Source organism: Plectropomus leopardus, chromosome 18, assembly GCF_026936395.1.
Source record: "Plectropomus leopardus strain MGB_pleo_1.0 chromosome 18, ASM2693639v1, whole genome shotgun sequence".
Taxonomy (NCBI): Eukaryota; Metazoa; Chordata; class Actinopteri; order Perciformes; family Serranidae; genus Plectropomus; species Plectropomus leopardus.
Window position 1 is genome coordinate 22414640 of NC_142193.1, and position 19718 is coordinate 22434357.

The 19718-nt window shown below is 35.9% G+C and overlaps 3 protein-coding genes across 6 annotated transcripts; all 3 read left to right on the forward strand.

The window, feature by feature from the left end:
* The first annotated feature begins 1637 nt into the window (after positions 1–1637).
* Positions 1638–8496, forward strand: LOC121963713 (interferon-induced protein 44-like). 2 transcript variants are annotated; one of them, XM_088069511.1, is made up of 7 exons: positions 1641–3995; positions 4142–4175; positions 4744–4936; positions 5896–6045; positions 6163–6334; positions 6448–6548; positions 6680–8496. In XM_088069511.1, the coding sequence occupies exons 1-7, from the start codon at positions 3950–3952 to the stop codon at positions 6839–6841; spliced, it is 858 nt and encodes a 285-aa protein (XP_087925637.1). In that variant the 5' UTR covers positions 1641–3949; the 3' UTR covers positions 6842–8496. The 2 variants fall into 2 exon arrangements, with proteins under 2 accessions (XP_087925638.1, XP_087925637.1); XM_088069512.1 differs by lacking the exon at positions 5896–6045 and having other exon boundaries at positions 1638–3995.
* Positions 8497–8637: 141 nt separating this feature from the next.
* Positions 8638–12966, forward strand: LOC148186494 (interferon-induced protein 44-like). Of its 2 annotated transcripts, XM_088069513.1 has the most exons (7): positions 8638–8884; positions 9050–9083; positions 9219–9417; positions 10847–10996; positions 11361–11532; positions 11649–11749; positions 11907–12966. In XM_088069513.1, exons 1-7 carry the CDS (start codon positions 8857–8859, stop codon positions 12066–12068), a joined length of 846 nt encoding a protein of 281 aa, XP_087925639.1. In that variant the 5' UTR covers positions 8638–8856; the 3' UTR covers positions 12069–12966. The 2 variants fall into 2 exon arrangements, with proteins under 2 accessions (XP_087925639.1, XP_087925640.1); XM_088069514.1 differs by lacking the exon at positions 10847–10996.
* A 1879-nt stretch (positions 12967–14845) lies between these two features.
* On the forward strand, positions 14846–19402 carry LOC121956278 (interferon-induced protein 44-like). Of its 2 annotated transcripts, XM_088069504.1 has the most exons (9): positions 14846–15213; positions 15368–15419; positions 15778–15819; positions 15927–15960; positions 16208–16406; positions 17322–17465; positions 17606–17777; positions 17874–17974; positions 18286–19402. In XM_088069504.1, exons 3-9 carry the CDS (start codon positions 15783–15785, stop codon positions 18511–18513), a joined length of 915 nt encoding a protein of 304 aa, XP_087925630.1. In that variant the 5' UTR covers positions 14846–15213; positions 15368–15419; positions 15778–15782; the 3' UTR covers positions 18514–19402. The 2 variants fall into 2 exon arrangements, with proteins under 2 accessions (XP_087925630.1, XP_087925631.1); XM_088069505.1 differs by lacking the exons at positions 14846–15213; positions 15368–15419 and having other exon boundaries at positions 15733–15819.
* The last annotated feature ends 316 nt before the right edge of the window (positions 19403–19718 follow it).

Sequence of the window (19718 nt, forward strand, 5' to 3'; positions counted from 1 at the left end):
CCGCATGTGGCAGCATCCTTAACTCTTGACAGCTTACATGAGCTTCTGTCAGAGGGAAACCAGCAAGTCACATGACTCACAGGAAATGGAAACGTTCAGTCAATAAGTGGAAATAGTGTAACTTTCCATGATAACTCTCCCTTAGTGGAATGAAACTACATACACCATAAATCTGTGCATGATTTACATTCCTGTTTATGTTATATATATAATATTTATGTTAAAGATGTTGAGGTATGCTATTTCTCTGTCTCTCTCTGTTTGACCTCCTGCAAGAGCGTAATCGAAAGAAAGGCAGAGTGTGTGTGTGTGTGTGAGAGAGAGAGAGAGAAGAGCCAACAAGAAAAAGAGGAAAGCACGCAGGAAAAGGCAAATTAAAAGGAAAAACTGTAAACTGTACCTGTTTGTGGTGCATATGCTATTACTGCCACTCTGTTGCCACACATTGTGCAATAAGATGTACATCATATTCTTCTACGGTTGAATGTCAATTTAAAGGTCATAAGTATGCAAAATTGAAAATTTTCATGGCTTTTCAACAGAAATGTAGTGACCTCAGTGCTTTATATCTTCCAGAGACTAACATACATTTAACAGGTCTGTTCTTACACCGCAGAGGAATTTCCCAGGGGACGGGATGTTCAAATAAACACTGCTGAGATCTTCCATCTGGCAGCTGGTTTCCTCATCTCCAACAGTAAAAACTGCTAAGCTGACTGAGGCTGAGCGATATGAAGAACATCAAATATCACAATATCTTTGACCGAATACCTCAATAGTGACAATAAGATGATATTATATATATATATATGTATGATTTGTAGCAGGATTTAGGATCAACTTCAATTTCATTTCTTCTGAAACCGGGTTTAAGAAGAAATGACAATAAATCTACCTTGTACCTTTGACATTGTAGGGTTGATTACTGATACTTTCACAAAATATATACATAGTGAGATTTTGGATCAATAATTAGAAGTGACCAGCCAGAAAATTGTAACACTTACAGTATTAAGATAAGATATTTAATATCTGGTCTTGTATCACCATATTGATATAATATCACCCAGTCCTAAACTAGATGCTGCTCAAATGACAATTTGAACTCCAGCTCTGAATGAAAATATGTCTTGTCAAAGATAACTTGAAAAGAGAAGGAACTCTCATTCCCTCTCATTACCTCTGTCGTCACACACACACACACACACACACACACACACACACACACACACACACACACACACACACACACACACACACACACACACACACACACACACACACACACACACACACAGAGACCAGCGCTCTCTCTACTCAGACAGACAGTAGTTCATATCTCATCTCATTATTGCAAATATGTTTAGTGTATTTTTCAAGACTATGACTTTCAGAACTTGTGCCTCAGTGGTGGGTACAGTTTAGGCAAGAAGACATGCAGGTTCTTTTGCTAATTTGAATTTGTGTTGGTTTATATTTATTGTTGAAATGATACAAATAATTGCAACATTAATTCTAATGTGTAGAAATTTATTATATTAGAGATGCATCATCTTGTTTTCAAGGCGGCCCAAACAAACAAACAAAAATCCTACAACAAACTAACCGAAAAGAAAAGACAAAATGAAGGAGTACAACTTTAGTTTAAGATGAAAAAAAATGAACATTTTAAAATAAATGAAACAATGATGGAACAGATATTTCATGGCAACTTGTTCAATCAGAAGAAACTGGACACAAAAGCTTTTATACAAACTTCATTAGACACAAAGTGGACTGTTAAGAGGAACTGACCAGAGTGTCTTAGTGAAAATTTGATATAGAAGAGCAGAAAATTGTTTTAGACAATAAGGGTAGTTATCGCATGAAAAATGAAGCGAGTGAAACTGATGTCTTATATCAAGCAAGAGCCATCTGAGTGTGTCTGACATCGTGCAATGATGTGTAAAAAAAACAAAGAAACAAGTGTAATCTCCTGGGATGCATTTTTAACTCCTAGCTATTTCGGATGAGAAGAGCATGATGAGTATAAAAAATTAAGCAACCATGTCCTCATGAGTGGACAGTCGACTTCTTTTTAATAGTCTCAAGTGGGTAATAAAGTATAAAACTGAATATGTAAATGCATTTAAGTTGTTGTGCAAACGTAAAATTGCACATAATGCGACATAAGTGGAAGGCTTATAATTTGTTTGTTTTGAATTTTTGCTGCTCCATACTTAAAGCTCCTGTCTGTCAGACAGCCGGTCACACTAAATGCTCTATGTGGAACGCTCTGATGATACAATAATTAAGTCTCGATGTCCTCAAACAAGTATTTCCTTATTTACATTGTTTCTGTTGCTAAAATTGGTCCAATTTGCATCCTTTCTCAACATACAAACATTATGAAGCATAATGAACATTCCTTGTCCACTCTTGTGTCAGGATTGGCCGCAGGCTGACTTTGCAGAGCTGTTGCTTTTAAACTGATTGCGTGTTGTGCTTTTGTTACCACTAGATGGCTCAAAAAGACCATCATAAAGACTAAAAAGACTAAACACAGACATCAGGAAGGATGATGTGAGCAATAAAGGCCGTGTCTGTACTTGTCCCTGTTTGTGGTTGTTGTTTTTTTTTTGTGCTATGCCATTATGCTCAGTACCCTCAGTGGTACTTTCCACGACAAATATTTGTGGGTTATTGAGCTATTAAGGTTAAGTTATTTTGCTGCCAGGGGATTTTTTGTGTATTGTAACTATAAAAAAAAAAGTAGATTTATTGAAATCACATGGTTGGTTGTAATCTGAAATTGACAAAAGTGAAAGCAAGCAAATATCCTATAAAAGAGGTTCATCTTGTCAACATTATCACTTGAGGTGACACTCTGTCCAGCGACACCTGTAAAGGTAAGAATTTTCTATTATGCATACAGACAAAGAAAGTTTATGCATTCTTAATTTTGAGTTTACGTTTAAAGTCTTTGTAGAGCTAGTGCTATGAAAATAAATTAAACCTCTTATCTGGTAATGTTTAACTTGTTTGATGCATTTGATTAAATTTAATGTTTGTCTCATTATGTTTAAAAACACAGACACACTTTTATTGAAGTCATATTTTATGTACTGCAGATTACAGATTTCACTGATTTTCATTTCAATCTGTACTTCTGAGAGAAGTACAGGAGAGATAGTCTTAAAAGAGGTCTTTCCTCCTCTTCCTTCTGCTGCTATTGACTACCGCACACCGAAAACAAACAAACAGAGCGGAGAAGTCTCTAACACAGCTGTCAATCATGTCAGTCACTGCTTGTTAACTGCTGTCAAACAGGCAGCGCTGATCGAATATGAATCAAGATCGTGTCACTGCATTCCCTATTTCTTACCTTAAGTGCTCTCAGAAATATGTGTTAATGTACTGTTTACCATTAAAATGGGAAAGTTTGTGACCCAGCTGCTATTTTGGAAATAGCTGACCAAAGCATTAAGCACTCCCCAACCGGTTCAACTTTTTCATTTTACAGCTAAACAGTACACTAAAGTATGCTTCAGTAACAAAATCTTTATTCATATTTGATCGGCGCTGTGTAGTTTAACAGGTTGACTGCAGTTCACAGTCGACTTAATTGAAAGCTGAGTTAGAGATTACCGGGTTGGGTAATTTTTGTTGATACACGTTAAGGCCATTAAAGGCAATGGCAAAGGCAGTGGAAGAGGCGGAAGACTATTGTTATTTATTGCTGTGTGAATATAGTGTTAGTCTTAGCAAGTATTAAAGTTTTTATGTCATTTACCAACTGCAGCTTTAAGTTTCTGTCATTTTCTAGTTTGTAATATCCCTCTAAATAATTAAATCAAAATAAAAGTTAACTATCTTATCAGTTATCTTACCATAAGTGTTTCCAATTTGAGTTAAAATTTGATTTTAGGCAATAACAAAACTCCCTCTCAAGATCTTCTTATTTAAATTCATGCACATTTACATGTCAGTTTCTTACTTTACAGCGATGGGAGGAGGTAAGTCTTCACCTTTCATAATTTCTTGTCCCAATACATACGTCTTTGAAGTTTTAATAATGTTTATTGTCATGGAAAAATAATCGTGATGTTTATGAAGTTTTGAAATACAGCTTTGTCTCACTGTTTGTCAACTTTCTCTCCAGCATATTTTAGTCAGCCATGGAGGACTCTGCCACAGTGAGTATGAGTTGTCACAATGTTGTGCATTCGAAATAAATATGACAGAGGTTTGGACTTAAATCATATATTTGATGACTTAAGACTTGATTTGCCAAAAACATAATGGACTCACCTTACGTAGTACTGAGCACCAGTTGGCAAAAATTATTAAGACGATTTTCTCAGTGTAAAAAAAAACAACCAAACAAAAGAAATATATTGCAGTTCTGAAAACTTGCAGGTTGAAAATTATAGATGGAGATGTAACATCTTCCAAATTTGACACTTAAAGTCGGATCAAGACAACATAGTTAGTGGACTAATCCTTAGCTTACATTAGCTTACCGAGTAAGTAACTTTTTTAACAAACTTGTATTACTTGGATATTAAAAATGTCATTATATTTGCTGAAGAGCACATAATGACTTGATAAGAACATGAAGACTTGGGACGTGATAGTCTTGACCGGACTTCAGTGCAAAATCTTTAGGCTTAATTGGGAAATGCAAAATAAAGACTTGGTCCCATCTCTGGAAAATAATACACTATTGTAATTGTAACTGTTTGTTTGTTTTGATTTGAGCAGCCAGGAGAATCTTGATTTTGTGAAATCCTACCAGCCTCGAAACAAAGAAGTCAAACACCTCAGAATCCTTCTTCATGGACCAGTCGGTGCCGGCAAGTCCAGTTTCATCAACTCTGTCGAAAGTGTTTTACAAGGCAGAGTAACGGGTCGAGCTTTGACAGATGCAAACTCTGGGACCAGCTTTACCGAAAAGGTATGGATAACTTTTGATTGTGGTGATTCTAAAGAACAGTTTAAGACATTTAATGAAAACCTTAACTGAAGTGAGCATGAAAGTATTTAGCATAACTGGTCACATTATTGCATTTCCACTGATATTTTCCAGTCAGTGATTTAATATTTAACCCGATACTGATTGGTTGGAAGCTGTGGATTAACATATAGTACCCTGACAGTTTAACCGCATACCCATCATATTGGCCTGTTTGTTTGCAGAAAATTAATGCACAGTATGACACTGTAGATAATGGCAGCAACAGTGAGACCTTGCTTAAGAGTTTGGAGCTAGTGTTACTTGTGTAACCACAAACAAGAACCATATATATATTTATATATATATATATTTTTTTTAAAGTTAAGTAGCGTCTCAGTAAAAGCCATCCAAATTAAAATTGAAATGTGTTTGATATTGGTGGAAAATTGGATGTACAAATGTTTATTATCAAAAATATGATATACCGACATGAGAAAAAACTGATGAGTGATAATTTTGAACTGTGTTGCTATGAACTGAGCGGGATTTTATTATGTTGTTGGTCAAAATGCATAGAGTGAAGGTGAAAGGGCAAACAGTTTGAGATTTTATTATTCATTTTGCAAACAAGGCATTTGTGGTTTTCTTCCTCCATCATTGTTAAAGATAAATCTAGCACACAGTATCTTGCCTAGAGCGTGGAAAGTGGTCTGGCACAATTTTTAAATACATACACACATACACCTATTTTTCACCCACTTGTATGCACATTGCAGTTCTGTTTTTATTTTTTTAACCTATCAGTCATTGCTTTGTTCAGCTTTTATTTTGTTTAGTTTTATGTGTATGTGACATCCTGCTGTTTCCTTGACAGAAGCAATGTATTTATGACTGTAAATATTGCAGTTTTACCTGGGATTGCTAAACTGATGCAAATAAATACACCCTTTGATTCACAGTACACAACTTTTAAAATCCACAAAGACCCTGAGAGCTATTACTCGTTTATTTTCAATGACATCATGGGCTTTGAGCAAAAGACTAACAAGGGAGTGAGCGTGGAGGACGTTGTACTGGCCCTGAGGGGACATGTGATGGAGGGTTACAAGGTGAAACCCTATTTAAGTTATCCTTTTTGCCTCATATGCTTTCAACAGTTGTTTAGCTCAAATATGCATTGCGTTGAGTCAGATGCCACTTAATACTAATACTAAATTCTTCTCTAGTTCCTTCCTGAAAGCCCATTGCAGGACAGTGATCAAGGTTACAAGTCATCACCCACTCTGGCTGACAGAGTTCACGTTCTGGTTTGTGTCATTCCTGCTGGATTGGTACCTTTAATAAGTAAAGAAGTTGTGCAGAAGATGAGAAATGTCAGACTAGCAGCCAGTGAAATGGGTAAGAGCAGACAGCACAATACTTATTAATCTGTTTGGAATAACGGTGCCAGATTGTGTTAAAAATGCCAGCAAAAAATGCATAAAATACTAAATAGGTTTCTGTGTTGACAGGGATACCCCAACTGGCTATTCTCACCAAAATTGATGAAAGCTGTCCAAAGGTAAAAAAAGATGTCATCAAAGGCTATAAAAGCAAGTACTTAAATGAACAGGTTGGTATTTATTGTTAGATTTAATATCTTTAATATCTTTACTTAAGTTCATTTTTTTCAGAATTTCAGCTCAGAAACCTCATTTTGTCACCACTTTGCTTTTTCTGACCAATTGAAATTTTGTTGCTCAGGTTGACAAATTCAGCATGTTGCTGGGCATACCACCAAACTGCATCTTTCTTGCTAAGAACTACAATTCAGAAGTCGGCCTGAATGATGGCATTGATACGCTGACATTGGGCGCGCTGAGACAGATCATTAACTATGGAGAAGACTTTCTCAACAACCTGTAGACCTGGTTACTGCTGACACAAACCTTGCACAATCAAGACATGAAAAAATGGTTTTATTGAAAAAAATTAATGTGCACACATCTCATAATTGTCTGGCAGTTCATATTCTAAATGTATACGGTAACCCACATATTTTTCATGAACTTTGTTACAGGCTCAGTCGAAACATCTTCAGCTGCCGCTGCCGTTGGATAACATTCAGTGGTTATTTTACTGTCACTCATAACAGATTAAATGGAGGGATAGAGAGCAAGTGCGCCTTAGTTATCTTTAAAGATTATTACTGGTGCATATTGGCACGCACTATCCCTCGTGTTTAGTTATTGTACAAGATTGTTTTGGACTGTACACCTAAGCCATAATTATCCGTGGCTTCTTCTGGATTTACTTTTGGGAATATTTTCTTTTAGCTTTTGACAAAGAGCGATTTAAATGCCTTTCTATGAACGTTATCATGACTCATTTCCAGAGCTGTCTGTCATTTGACTTAACTTTTTCAAATAAATTTCATGACTCTTTCTGTGACTAAGTAGTATACTCGGTATAACGGGCTATTTTTGTTATATATAAGAAAAATCTCTTTAAATTTGAACACAAATGATGGTCTGGTTGTCTTAAACATGTAAACACCTAAACTAAACTAAATGCAGAGGTTATTGAAAAGATTCTGATCTACTTCCATAATAATAATAATAATAATAATAATAATAATAATACCATTACATGTCAATATAGACATTTTCAATACTCCACTCTAAGTTTGGATTAACTTCCTCCCTCATAAGCAGGAATGGTGGTGGTGAATGACATCAAATGTTAGAACAGACAAGGTTTTTTTTAAAGTCACGTGGTTTGCTTAAAAATGAAAGTAAGAAGGATGACCTATAAAAAGGCTTTTTTCATAACATAGCGATGTCACTTTGATGAGAGTCACTGAGCTAAAGGTAAGGGCTTTCTGTTATGCTTTTCTTTAGATGTGGTAGTTGAGTATGCTATTGTGATTTTGACGCAAAACTGGCATTTGCTTATTTTGTTCTGATTAGCGTTTTGAGTGATTACATAAAAGAAAAAGTTATCTTAAATCTAGATCTTTTAAGCTACCTAAATTCTCCCTTTGCTATTTTAGTGAAGTGTAGTTGTTTTTGTGGTTTTATTATTTTACCCTCAAAGTTGTAAGAGTTCTGTAGAGTTAGTACTAGAAACTAAAACCCCTGTCCTGAGTATGACCTATTATACTTAATTTCTTTCAAATCTCTTTGATTTACTATTGATTATCTAGCACTGACAAAGTTGTGTGATGTTGTATGTTGACTGTCATCGTAAGTAGTGATACTGAGATTGTTGAATCTCAGATGCTGAGATCGCTACTGGTTATTACTTTGGTTTAAAAAAAAAAAGGGGGGGTGGAGGGGGGCTGTGCGGCACTTCTTCTGCCACTAGACGGCAATATCTGTGACCAATCACTCCTGACGCACTTTTTGCACTTACTAAGGGTTTTTTCCTTAAGTCTAAATTGTACGTTGCTTTGGATAAAAGCGTCTGCTAAATGAAATTGTACAATTGTAGAATTGTAGAATTGTACTGTCTGTCTCTTCATGATGTTTAAACTTACAGAAAAATACTTTTTATTAAAGGCTTGTTTCATGTACTGTCAAGTAGATCCCTTATTTTTTCACTTCATATTTTGTTCTTTTGAATAATAACTGAACTCGTTAGTTAAAATTTTAAAATGTTTTCTTTTATTTGAATTTAGTATGCTTTAACCTACTTGAATTATAAGATTTATTATTAACCAATAGTTTCACCTCATCCATGTCTCCTGATATCATCCTCTTATGTTTCTGTTATTTCTGTTAATTATGTCCATTTAAAAATAAAATAAATGCTTTTCTACTTAGATGTCTCCAACATATGTTAGATTTGATTTAAGGAAAATAACAAATATATGATTTTAGGATATAAAAACAATAATTCTCCAGAATTTTTTTGTCGAATTCATGCATATTTACATGTAAATGGCTTGCTTTTCAGCGATGGGAGGGGGTAAGTGTTGATCTGTTTTACTTTAACTTTCTTGTACGATGTTCCAAACATTGCAAGTTGTTGAAATTCTAACAATGATAATATTCATGGAAAATGATGCATAATATTTTCAAAATGTTAAAGACAGTTTTGTCTTTCTGTATGTCAACTTAATTTTCTCTTCAGCACTTTTGAGTAAGCCTTGGAGGAATCTGCCACAGTAAGTATGAGGACACAGTCTGTGTGGTGCTGTTTTGGCTTCGGTGTGTGTGTTACTTCTTCTCGATGGTAAACTCATATTCAGATAATAATTATAAAAATAATATTCTAATAATGTTTTTCCTCTATGAAACAGGGACAAGCAGGAGGATCTCGAGTTTGTGAAATCTTACAGACCTCAGAACAGCGAACTCAACCATCTCAGAATTCTTCTTTATGGACCCATTGGTGCCGGCAAGTCCAGTTTCATCAACTCTGTTGACAGCATTTTAAAAGACAGAATTTCTGGTCGAGCTCCGACAGATGCAATCTCTTCGAGCAGCTTCACCAAAAAGGTATTAATAACTACTGATTGTCATGATTTAAAGGAAAAATGTTTCCCAGTTTTTAAAAATGTATAAATATTGCATGCAGTTAAATACTTGTCAAAAACTTAATGAAAGTGGCTAAAACAGCTTCTTGGAATACTGACCGCATTAATGAATTTCCTTTGAAAATCACTGTTTATGGAAGTAGAAATTATATTTACCATAAGATAAAATAAATGAAATATGAGCAGAAACATTGAATTTTTGCATAATTGTTAATTGTTAATTGTTAATTGTTTCCTATTTTAAATCTAGTTAAACTTAGGATCAATTTATAGACAGTAAATAAAAGCTTAGAGTTTAATCTGAAGCCATTGTTGGTGTATTATTAGCCCCATAGTTGCTCACAGAGTGCACAAATCAAAATAGTTTCCTTTGTTTCTGTTTGCTGCTTCCTTGCATTAACCACTGAACATGCACAATACAAAGATGTGCATGTGCAAGATGAAGTGGCAGCCATATCAGCACATAGTTGAGGGAATAAGAGTTGAGGGCTCTAACCAGAGCCAAAAAAGCTGCCTTTCAGCCAACTGTCAAGGAATCACACAACACTGCTAAAGTGAGACTGAAATTTATAGGGCGAGTGATTCAAACCATTACAGGCTGCAATAGCTGGAACGCCCCCATCATGTACAAGGCCATGTTGCAAGGTAAACTTAACACCTACTATGTTCACTCTAAAATCCTCAACAATGACTCAGCTGGCAAGAACTGGCCACTGTCAGTATCTGCAAGTGGGACTATGAGAGAGTTTGAGAAAAGCCTGGGTCTTAAGCCATCCCTGGCTTTGTACTAACAACATCAGCCAGCCGGCTATTTGACATCATCACTGATATTTTATCAACATATCACTGTCACAGCAGAGTGTTCCCACATTCTTCAAGACAGCCACCATAGCCTCTGTACCTCGAAAGTTTGCAGTGTCTAATCTAAATGCCTAGTCAAGTCAAGTCAATTTTATTCATAAAGCCCATTATCACAAATCACAATTTGCTTCAGAGGGCTTTACAGCATACAGCATTCCTCTGTCCTTAGACCCTCACATCAACTAAGGAAAAACTTCCCCAACAAAAATCCTATAATGGAGAAAAAATAGTAGCAACCTCAGGAAGAGCAACTGAGAAGGGATCCCTCTTCCAGGATAGAAAGCCATGCAATAGATGTTGTAAAAAAACTATTCATTTACAATAGGTGACACAATGATATACGTCCCTCCATTTTATGCCTCCGTTACAAACTGACATTAAATGAGTATGGCCTAAAATAGGAAGGCTCTGCAGTTGGTTAGTAAAACTTTCCTTGGGCTGTATGATTCAACTCATCCCCTCATACCTCACTATTACTATTATTACTATTACTATTACTACTTATTATAATTGCACCCTTTGCTTTACAGTACAAAACTTACAGGATGAGAAAGGGTCAAGACGGATGGTATCCTTTCATTTTCAATGACATCATGGGCTTTGAGAAAAATACCAATAAGGGAGTTCATGTTGAGGATGTCAAACTGGCCTTGAAGGGGCATGTGGCAGAAGGTTACCAGGTACAATTGTTCGACCTCTGACCTTACTTAAAGGGGCCCTGTGGAAAAAATATATTCACATTTATTGTTACCAATGTTGTGCTTGTCACTCTAAAAATGTAATCACTCATTACTTGTTGCTCTTTTCAAAGTAATCCTATCATTTAAGTTATTACTCCCTACCAGCAGTAATTTACTACAATGCTTGTTCTATTACTTTTGATGGGGGACACAATTTTACAGTAACTGCTTTTCTACACGTCATAAACTCCACAGGGTACCTATAGGTTATCCTTTTTTACTATCACTATTGCACTATTACTCCAAGATGCATGGCATCACTCAGAAAAAAACATAATTTGAATGCATTGTCATTGTTTCCTAGTTCAAACCTGAAGAGCAACTGAAGGAGGGTGATGAAGGCTACAATGCACATCCCACTCTGGATGACAAAGTTCAAGTTCTGATCTGTGTCATTCCAGCAGACAATATATCTTTAATAAGTCCAGAGGTTTGGAAAAAGATGAGAGAAGTCAGACTAGCAGCTGATGAAATGGGTAAGTGCAGACATTATTATTACTCCATGTTGAATAATGGTGCCATATTGGGTCATATGAATCAAAATTCCAGCAGAAAAATGCATAAAATACTGATGAGGTTTCTGTGTTGACAGATATTCCCCAACTGGCTATTCTTACCAAAGCTGATATAGCCTGCCAAAAGACGCAAAGTAATATAAATAATGTCTATAGGAGCAAGCATCTGAAGAAAAAGGTACGTTTATTTTGGTCATTTTTAAAACATATTTCCTTTAGATTTGTACTGTTGGAATTGAACTCGCAATTTCAATATTCACTATCTCTGCACTGAAATCTCCTTTGGTCGTCACTGTATGATATACTGATCAATTAAAATAATGTTTCAAATTTAGGTTGAAGAATTTCACAAGTCACTGGGTATTCCAGCAAGCTGCATCTTTCTTGTGAAGAACTATGATCAAGATCCCAATATAAACGATGACATGAATGCGCTGATAATGAACGCACTGAGGCAGATGATTGTCTTTGGAGAAGACTTCCTCTACGACCGGTAGATCAACATATTAGGGGAAAAAAAGGAAACTGATGAATTATGCAATCTTTATTTTTATCTTTTGCATTTTTAAGCTCTCCACAGCTTTGTATCATAGAGTGGGTAGTAAGATCAGCTTCAGCACATAAAAGACATGAAGCAGCTTGAATTGTAAGACGAGGCAAAGGAACTAAAGGGACTAACATGAGACAGACAGAGAGAGAGACAGAGACACAGAGAGAAAGATAGATAGACATCCTTCCTTAAACCAGATAAAAGACTAACTTGAGATTTTAAAATCACTTTTTCAAGAGCGCCCTGGACAAGAGAGCATCATAAAACATTATTATAACCATAATTACAAGATGACAAATACAACTGTCACACATTACTAAAGGCGAGCACAACTTCCAGTTAAGATGTAGCACAGAACGGTCAAATAAATAAATATATGCTTTTTTTATTTCAGTGACAATGTGACAATTTAAGGTCCTTCTGTAAGTCCCTCCAAGAAGAGTGGCCAGCATATTTAACAGCTTTTTTGCCAAGTTCTTTGTGAACCTTATGTGACGATTGATTGATCAGCATTATATCGTCATGCAAGGGTTCATTGCAAGCCTTTTGAGTTTAGTAGAAATGTTTCCTGGAATAAAGTATATGTAACCTGTTCAAAACCTGGATTTTCAAAGATTAATCTCATTTTTATTGTGCAAGATTAAATGAATGACATTGTGAAGTAAATTATAATGACCATGTTTATTTGAAATAATCCATCAGATTAAAATATGCAATGAGTAAGGCTAAAATAAAAAGTTTTGTAATTCTCACAATATCAGTTCAGTGGGTGTAATTTAGTGGAAACGGTACATTTTTTTTCAATGCAATTTTTCCTTTTTCCTTAATAAATTTCCATTTCCCAACATTGTTCTTCCCTGTGACAAAAATAATTTCTTCTCTGGCTTTATTTTTAGGACAAGCACACCTATATGCTTAAGAATAAAAAAAAAAGCACATCTTGAGTCTTAAAACATGTGCTGTCAAGGGCTGGAGGGTGGGAGGTTTAACATACACTAAACAATTACCCAAATTATGATGAAGCCTTTGTGCTTTTAAGGTGGATTATTTCAACTTTCCACTGAAACCAATATATCTTCAAATTGTTTTATATAATCTGATGGATCGCCTCAGGCTCATATCTTAATGTTGGGACATCCTGATCCAGATTTTGTTGAATGCCCAGGTAGTAATGTAGGCTGCCTGTAAAACAAAAAAAAATAAAATTAGTCTCCAAACTAGTATAACCGTCGACAACATCATCAATAATTCATCAATAATATCTTTTTCAAACAGATCTTGAAGTTTTAAAAGAGTGCCCCTTAAATGATTTATGGAAATATATGATCTAAACCTTTATGTGTGCGGACAAAAAATTTAAAAAAAAAATAGCAAGAATAATAACGAATGAAGTAGAACAACAAAAACAGGGCAGGGGTCTTTGTTTTAACCTTTCTTTTTCTCCTACGATGTACAGTTAGAGACAAGAGTGCTTTAATTATGTCCCCACTGGATTATACATTTAGAGGATTGTTCACTTTAAACACGTTTTGGGTGCTTTCTCCATGAATGTATGTGGACACTTCCCCCAACAGTCAGCATTTATCCTTATGCTGGAATCAAATGGTTCACCAGTTGCTGTACATTCAGTTATTTACCTGAAATTATTTGTTCATCCGTACTTTGATTAGTTGTTGTGACACTGATGTCTTGATGCAAAATTATTTGAATCTCACTGCCAGCCTTCGGCAATGTGTCTCTTCTGCGATGGTTACATTATAATGTCGTGAATTCTGTAAAGACATAGAGCTGTGCTGTCCACCTTGCCAAAAAGACATCTACAAGTGAAAATGAAAGCATCCTTTCTGTGAGAGTGAAGCCTCTCATACCATTTGTTGCTCAACATCATACCTTGAATACTGATCAAAATATTTTTAGCTGTGTGTGTGTTCACTTACAGCATATTTGCTAATCTTTCTAATGGTATCAACACAGCTGGAGACATCACTGTCAGCAGAACTGAACATGTCTTCTTTCAGAGGGCACAACGATGAATAGTCACACAGCTCTTGGTTGTAAAATGGACAATTTTAGAGCGTCAGTGCACAGTCATTAACAAACACGGCATCCTGTCTTGTTGACGTAGTCCTTGCTAGGGATGAATAATTGTCAACACTTCAGAAGATAAGGTAAATAGTTTGAGTGACAATTCTTCTTGGTAGTTGTTTACAGTTGTATTTAGAACTGTGCATTTATGATCGGATCACCCGGGATGGCGGTTAAATAAGGAATAATGCCCTTCGAGGTGTCTATCATTATGTGTTAATGGCCTTCATGCAGTGCTTTTTGTTTTTTTCTACTTTCATTTCACATTACTATTTTAGTCCCTTTTTGTCTTCGTTGAATGGGTGCTTTGGTTTGATTTATTGATTTATCCTTCCTCTGAAGGGGATATTCAATAAGATGTGACATCAGCTGATATTCTGCTCACTGAAACCTCTGTCATAACCTTCACTAAAGCCCAGCAGCCAGGCGTTGTTTCTACCAATTCCAGGAATGTGGGAATAAGTTGTTGTGCCTTAAGAAACCTGAATGTGCCTTGTAGGCCCCCTGTTTTTTTGGCCTCATCACTTACAGACAAACCAGACTCATTTCTCTGGGCAATCTCCACACAACGTGGTCAGCTCTCTTGACACCACCGGCAAGAACTTTGAATAGAGAGACCAAACAGACACGTGCACAGTCAGTCACCTCAGCACCTGCTTGGGTTTCTACTGGACGCACGGGTGACCAAGAACATGCTGAAACCTTTGCATTAGGGCTGGGCGTTCTGGACGGACTTTCCTTCAGTTTCTCAAAATTTAGGCAGTGTCCAAGTCATGTACCATGGGTCATGAGAGGCTGTAACTAAACGTGTGACACACCCGACCACACCTGCAGCTCACATACCTGGACTGGTCTACCATCACAGAGGAGAATTCTTTTAAATCACATGACCCAAAAGAAACCGAAAGGATGATAAAACATATAAAGCCGCGTGGCCTCAAAAGATACACATCTATATGACAGGAGATAACAACAAACAGGCATCAACATCAATTAGACACTATCAGGTAAACTAACATATTTATCTGTTTCATTAGTTTAATTATGACAATTCCTTATTATTAATTGCTTTAATTTGTCTACAACAGACTGTGGTTATCCAGTCACATACTAGGAACTTGAATGCAGTATACTTTAAAAAGCTTAATTTCTCAATTTCAGATGCATTACTGGTGGTAAATCTTCACTTCTTTTCACTGGCATAACCACGGAGGTAAGAATTTATTTTCTTATCTATACCAACAAATGTGGTTGTACACTTTACTATTAAGAAGTATGTTTTCACAATTAAGTAAGTCTTAAAGATTGTTTAACATACAGTATATAATTTTGTGTTGTTTTTTAAACCACTACTTAATGTCATATATAAATATATATTTCAGTCTACATCTTAATATTAAATCCTAACATTAAATAAAAAAATGTCTTTATCTTTATCTTGCTGTCTTAAATATTTTAACTGTTCAAGTCTCAAATATCCTGTTGAGTTTTGAATTGGTTTTAATTAAGATTGTGGTTCGTGTAATGCAAAATGTTTCTTGTTCACATGTTGCCTTAATATCTTATTGTAGCCAAAATGCAGTGGGTGAAAAGTTGGTTCACATCACCTCGCAGTAAGATACTTAGAATTTTGTTTAAACTTATAAAGTTAGAAATAACTTATGTTCAAGTTTCTTCCTTAAAATGTAACATAAATGTTTCATCAACATGTGCACTTCAGCTTTTGATGAACCATGGAGGAGCATACCATGGGGGTGAGTGACATGTTTGATGTTTTGGTGCCTCTGGTGTTTGATGGCTTTTCTTTAACTTCACCATTTTAAAAAACAAAACTGGACACACTCATTCGCTGAGACTGGCTTTTGTTATGTTGTTCCTTTTTGTTGTCAGTCTGAGTAATACAGGGGTGTCATTTTAAGGGGTGTCTGTGACAACAAAGCACATTTTATACCAAACTGATTTGAACACAAAATCTAATCCAGCCTTTTCTTTATTGAACAGCAACAAGGAGATAGACCTGCAGTTTGTGAAGGATTATCAGACTCACAATGAAAATGTCCAGCAGCTCAGAATTCTGCTCCATGGACCCACTGGTTCTGGCAAATCCAGCTTCATCAACTCTGTTTTCAGTGTTTTACAAGGCAGGATCACTGGTCCAGCTTTGGCAGATTCAATCACTGAAGCCAGCTTCACCCAAACAGTATGAATCCCTTTTGAATGTGGTATTTCAGTCTTGGTTGATTTGGCGTCACCTGTAGTTACAGGAGGTAACAGCACATGATTAGATCTTTATTTGTCCAAAATATGGAAAATTGTCTTTGGCTTCACAAAAAGACAATGACATGGATTACAAACAAAAATAACATTTAAAAACAAAGAGATAAAGAGAGCACTTGAAGAAAATAAAGACATCATCACCGTTAACATTGTTCATTAATAGAGAACATTATTTTTTTAAAAAAGTGGTTGAACACAACAGGTCACAGAGTTTGGGGGCAGCAAGATAAATTATTGTGGCTTTAATATGGAAGTCAGGCAATAATTGTGATTTTTCCATTGCTCTGAGAGCAACAGTCATCTCTTTTATGCTGTGCATGTCATGATTCTGCAGGCAGCGGGGCACAGTGAAAGTGAAAGTTGATCAAAATTACTTCCGAGTTGGAGGTGTGCAACTGCAGCTCAGCATCTAACAGCTCACTTTGGCCGCTTCTGATGTTTACATTGCTCCTATTTCAACCAGATCCACTGTCAAAAAGTATTAACAATGGCCACGGTAGTAGTTGTAGTGTTAATCTCACTAACAAACACACTGCATTTTTGTGACCACTTCATAACAAAGTCACCTTATGTTTTACCAGTTAAAAGCTTTTAATGTGAAGCTGTAGGAAATGTTCAGTTTGCATTAGCAGTAACTTACTACAGTAACATCAGTAGCATCAGTAACATCTTGCATGTAACGATGATAATATTGATAATTGCACTGTACAGATCAGGCGAGCAACAGTGTTGAGTTATTAGTTGTCTGTAAACTGATGAGCAAGAGACACTCTGCCTTATGTCCATCAGTCAATAGATGGCACTATTGCTGTTATGACAGCACTTTTCTCTTTTACAGTACAAAAGATACCCAATCCAAACAGGAAGACAGGAGGCCATTGCCTTCACTGACATCATGGGCCTTGAGAGGGGATCCAATAGAGGAGTTTGTGTGGAGGACATCAAACTGGCGATGATGGGACACATAAACGATGGATACAAGGTACAATGACTGTATTAATTAAACTTTAATATATTTCAGCAGTACAATCTATCTTTGAGATTTTATTTACATGAAAATATATTTTGAAACTATTCAAATGTAAACATCACCTTTTGATTTAATTTTATTTTGTTTTCCAGTTCAATCCTCAATCTAAAATAACCAAGGGTGATAACTTCTTCAAGAAAAGCCCCACACCACAGGACTGCGTTCATGTTCTGGTTTGTGTTGTATCTGCTGTAACTTTGAGTATACTGAGTGCTGAATTTGTGGCAAAGATGAGGGAAGTCAGACTGGCAGCCAGAGACCTGGGTAAGAGTTAGGGTTAGTTATTGGATTTCATACATTGAATCAAATAACCTGACAAACATTATCTTGATTTAATTGGATGCTGCTCTGCATCTGCAGGGATTCCCCAAGTGGCTATTCTCACCAAAATTGATGAAGCCTGTCCAGAGGTCGGAAACGATATAAAGAACGTGTATAAGAGCAAGTACCTGAAGAAAAAGGTACGTTTCTTTTGATGATTGAGTTTGTAGAAAGTTATCATTTAATTTGGAAAAAAATCTGTTTTACATGTTAAAATTGTAACAAATTGGTGGAGAAAAGAGGAATTCTGCACACTGTCCTGTCCCTTGCAATAAACTTCATTGCATGTAACAGGATAGTGTGCTGAAATGTCTTCACATTCTTCATATGTAGTGTGAAAGTGCTTTGAGTGATCAATTGACTATAAAAGTGCTATACAAGTGAAGGGCCATTTACTTTCTTATATAGCACTTTGCTATCATTACTTAAATGTCAATTTCTTCGTATTTAGATGGAGGAATTGAGTGTGGCGCTGGGTATTCCACTGTACTGCATCTTTCCCGTGAAGAACTACCATTCAGAGATCGACACAGATGAGGACACTGATACACTGATACTGAGCACGCTCAGATGCATAATTAACTTTGGGGACGACTTTGTCACCAGCCTGGAGACCTCCATTCTGCTGAGGCTTTATTACAGAGTGAAAAAATTCTTTTGGCCCACAGGTTGGAAATAAAGACCTCTAGTTTGCATGCATATAATGCATATAGTATCTGCTATACTCTAAGTTATCTTACCTCTACCTTGCAAAAGAAAGTATGAATAGGTTGTGCATCAGCCTGATGCAAATTAAACTTGATGTGCATAACATTGTATCACTCTGACTATTTAGTACATTTTGAGTTTTTGAATCATTATGTTGTTGGTTATGCTTTGTTGATTCAGGAGGTAGGTTCTGGGTGTTAAGCAGGTCAAAAGACAGCTAAATGTCTAGGTTAAAGCTGGGCTCAGACTTCTTTTTTAGCCCACTGGTTATGTGTTTAGTTTTAACAGTAATTTCTATTTCAATATTTGGACTTGATATAAACTGAAGCATTGTGCTACAGCACTGGTATTTAGGTAAATACATTTTTAGTTTTTTTTTTAGTTTTTTTTTTTTCATTCCCACTAGTTATAACACTTGAGTATCTTAAAATGCAATGCCTGGAAGTAATTTAAGCAGATTCTGCTACACTTTGATTATTTTTTGAAAAAGTCTCGTGGTTTCTGAAATATTATGTTATACAGTGGTATCATAACGCATACATAGGTCTACACAAATACATATAAAGAGATATACTGCATTTGTGGTTCTTTCTAGAAGGGGTTTTACAACAAAAACAGGTTATATTGTATAGTGTATTATATGTATTTTCGCCGCTGCAGTATTTTAGAACTTAGACTCCAATATCTATCTATCTATCTATCTATAGAGATATGAATATATTAGATTTTCATTGCTGATGACTGTTTCACAGTGCTTGTATGTTGTTGCATGTGTTTTGTAATGTATGTATCAACTCCAATTAAATCAACATGTCTAAGAGTTCTGTATTCAAAGATAAAAACAACTGATTTAAAAAAAACCCAGATGTCGTGCCTTTTGTACATGTACAGCTAATTTTTCAATAACCATAATTAGTGCTGCTCACCTCTAATTTTCCATTTATATGTATTTTTTCAGTTGGATCATTGTTTTTGCAGAATTACTTAGATTGCTTATGTCAACATATTTTCCAAATTGAATACCTGCGGGATGCTCACTTGGTCCATGTTTCCCAAGCTGAATAACTGGGTGAGGCTAATTAAGGTGATGGAGGGAATATTCAGTGAACGTGGTATGCAGATTTCAGGTTGACAGTGTGCTGCCGTGGTGCTGCAGCAGGTACAACAGATGGAGAA

Excerpts from the sequence above, each read along its gene's own strand:
- LOC121963713 (XM_088069511.1), top strand. The coding sequence starts at position 3,950 with ATGCACATTTACATGTCAGTTTCTTACTTTACAGCGATGGGAGGAG. Across the intron at positions 4,937-5,895 it reads GGACCAGCTTTACCGAAAAG|TACACAACTTTTAAAATCCA; the intron begins GTATGGATAACT and ends TTTGATTCACAG. Across the intron at positions 6,549-6,679 it reads GCAAGTACTTAAATGAACAG|GTTGACAAATTCAGCATGTT; the intron begins GTTGGTATTTAT and ends TTTGTTGCTCAG.
- LOC148186494 (XM_088069513.1), top strand. The coding sequence starts at position 8,857 with ATGGCTTGCTTTTCAGCGATGGGAGGGG. Across the intron at positions 11,533-11,648 it reads ACTAGCAGCTGATGAAATGG|ATATTCCCCAACTGGCTATT; the intron begins GTAAGTGCAGAC and ends CTGTGTTGACAG. Across the intron at positions 11,750-11,906 it reads GCAAGCATCTGAAGAAAAAG|GTTGAAGAATTTCACAAGTC; the intron begins GTACGTTTATTT and ends TTTCAAATTTAG.
- LOC121956278 (XM_088069504.1), top strand. The coding sequence starts at position 15,783 with ATGCAGTGGGTGAAAAGTTGGTTCACATCACCTCGCA. Across the intron at positions 16,407-17,321 it reads AAGCCAGCTTCACCCAAACA|TACAAAAGATACCCAATCCA; the intron begins GTATGAATCCCT and ends TCTCTTTTACAG. Across the intron at positions 17,975-18,285 it reads GCAAGTACCTGAAGAAAAAG|ATGGAGGAATTGAGTGTGGC; the intron begins GTACGTTTCTTT and ends CTTCGTATTTAG.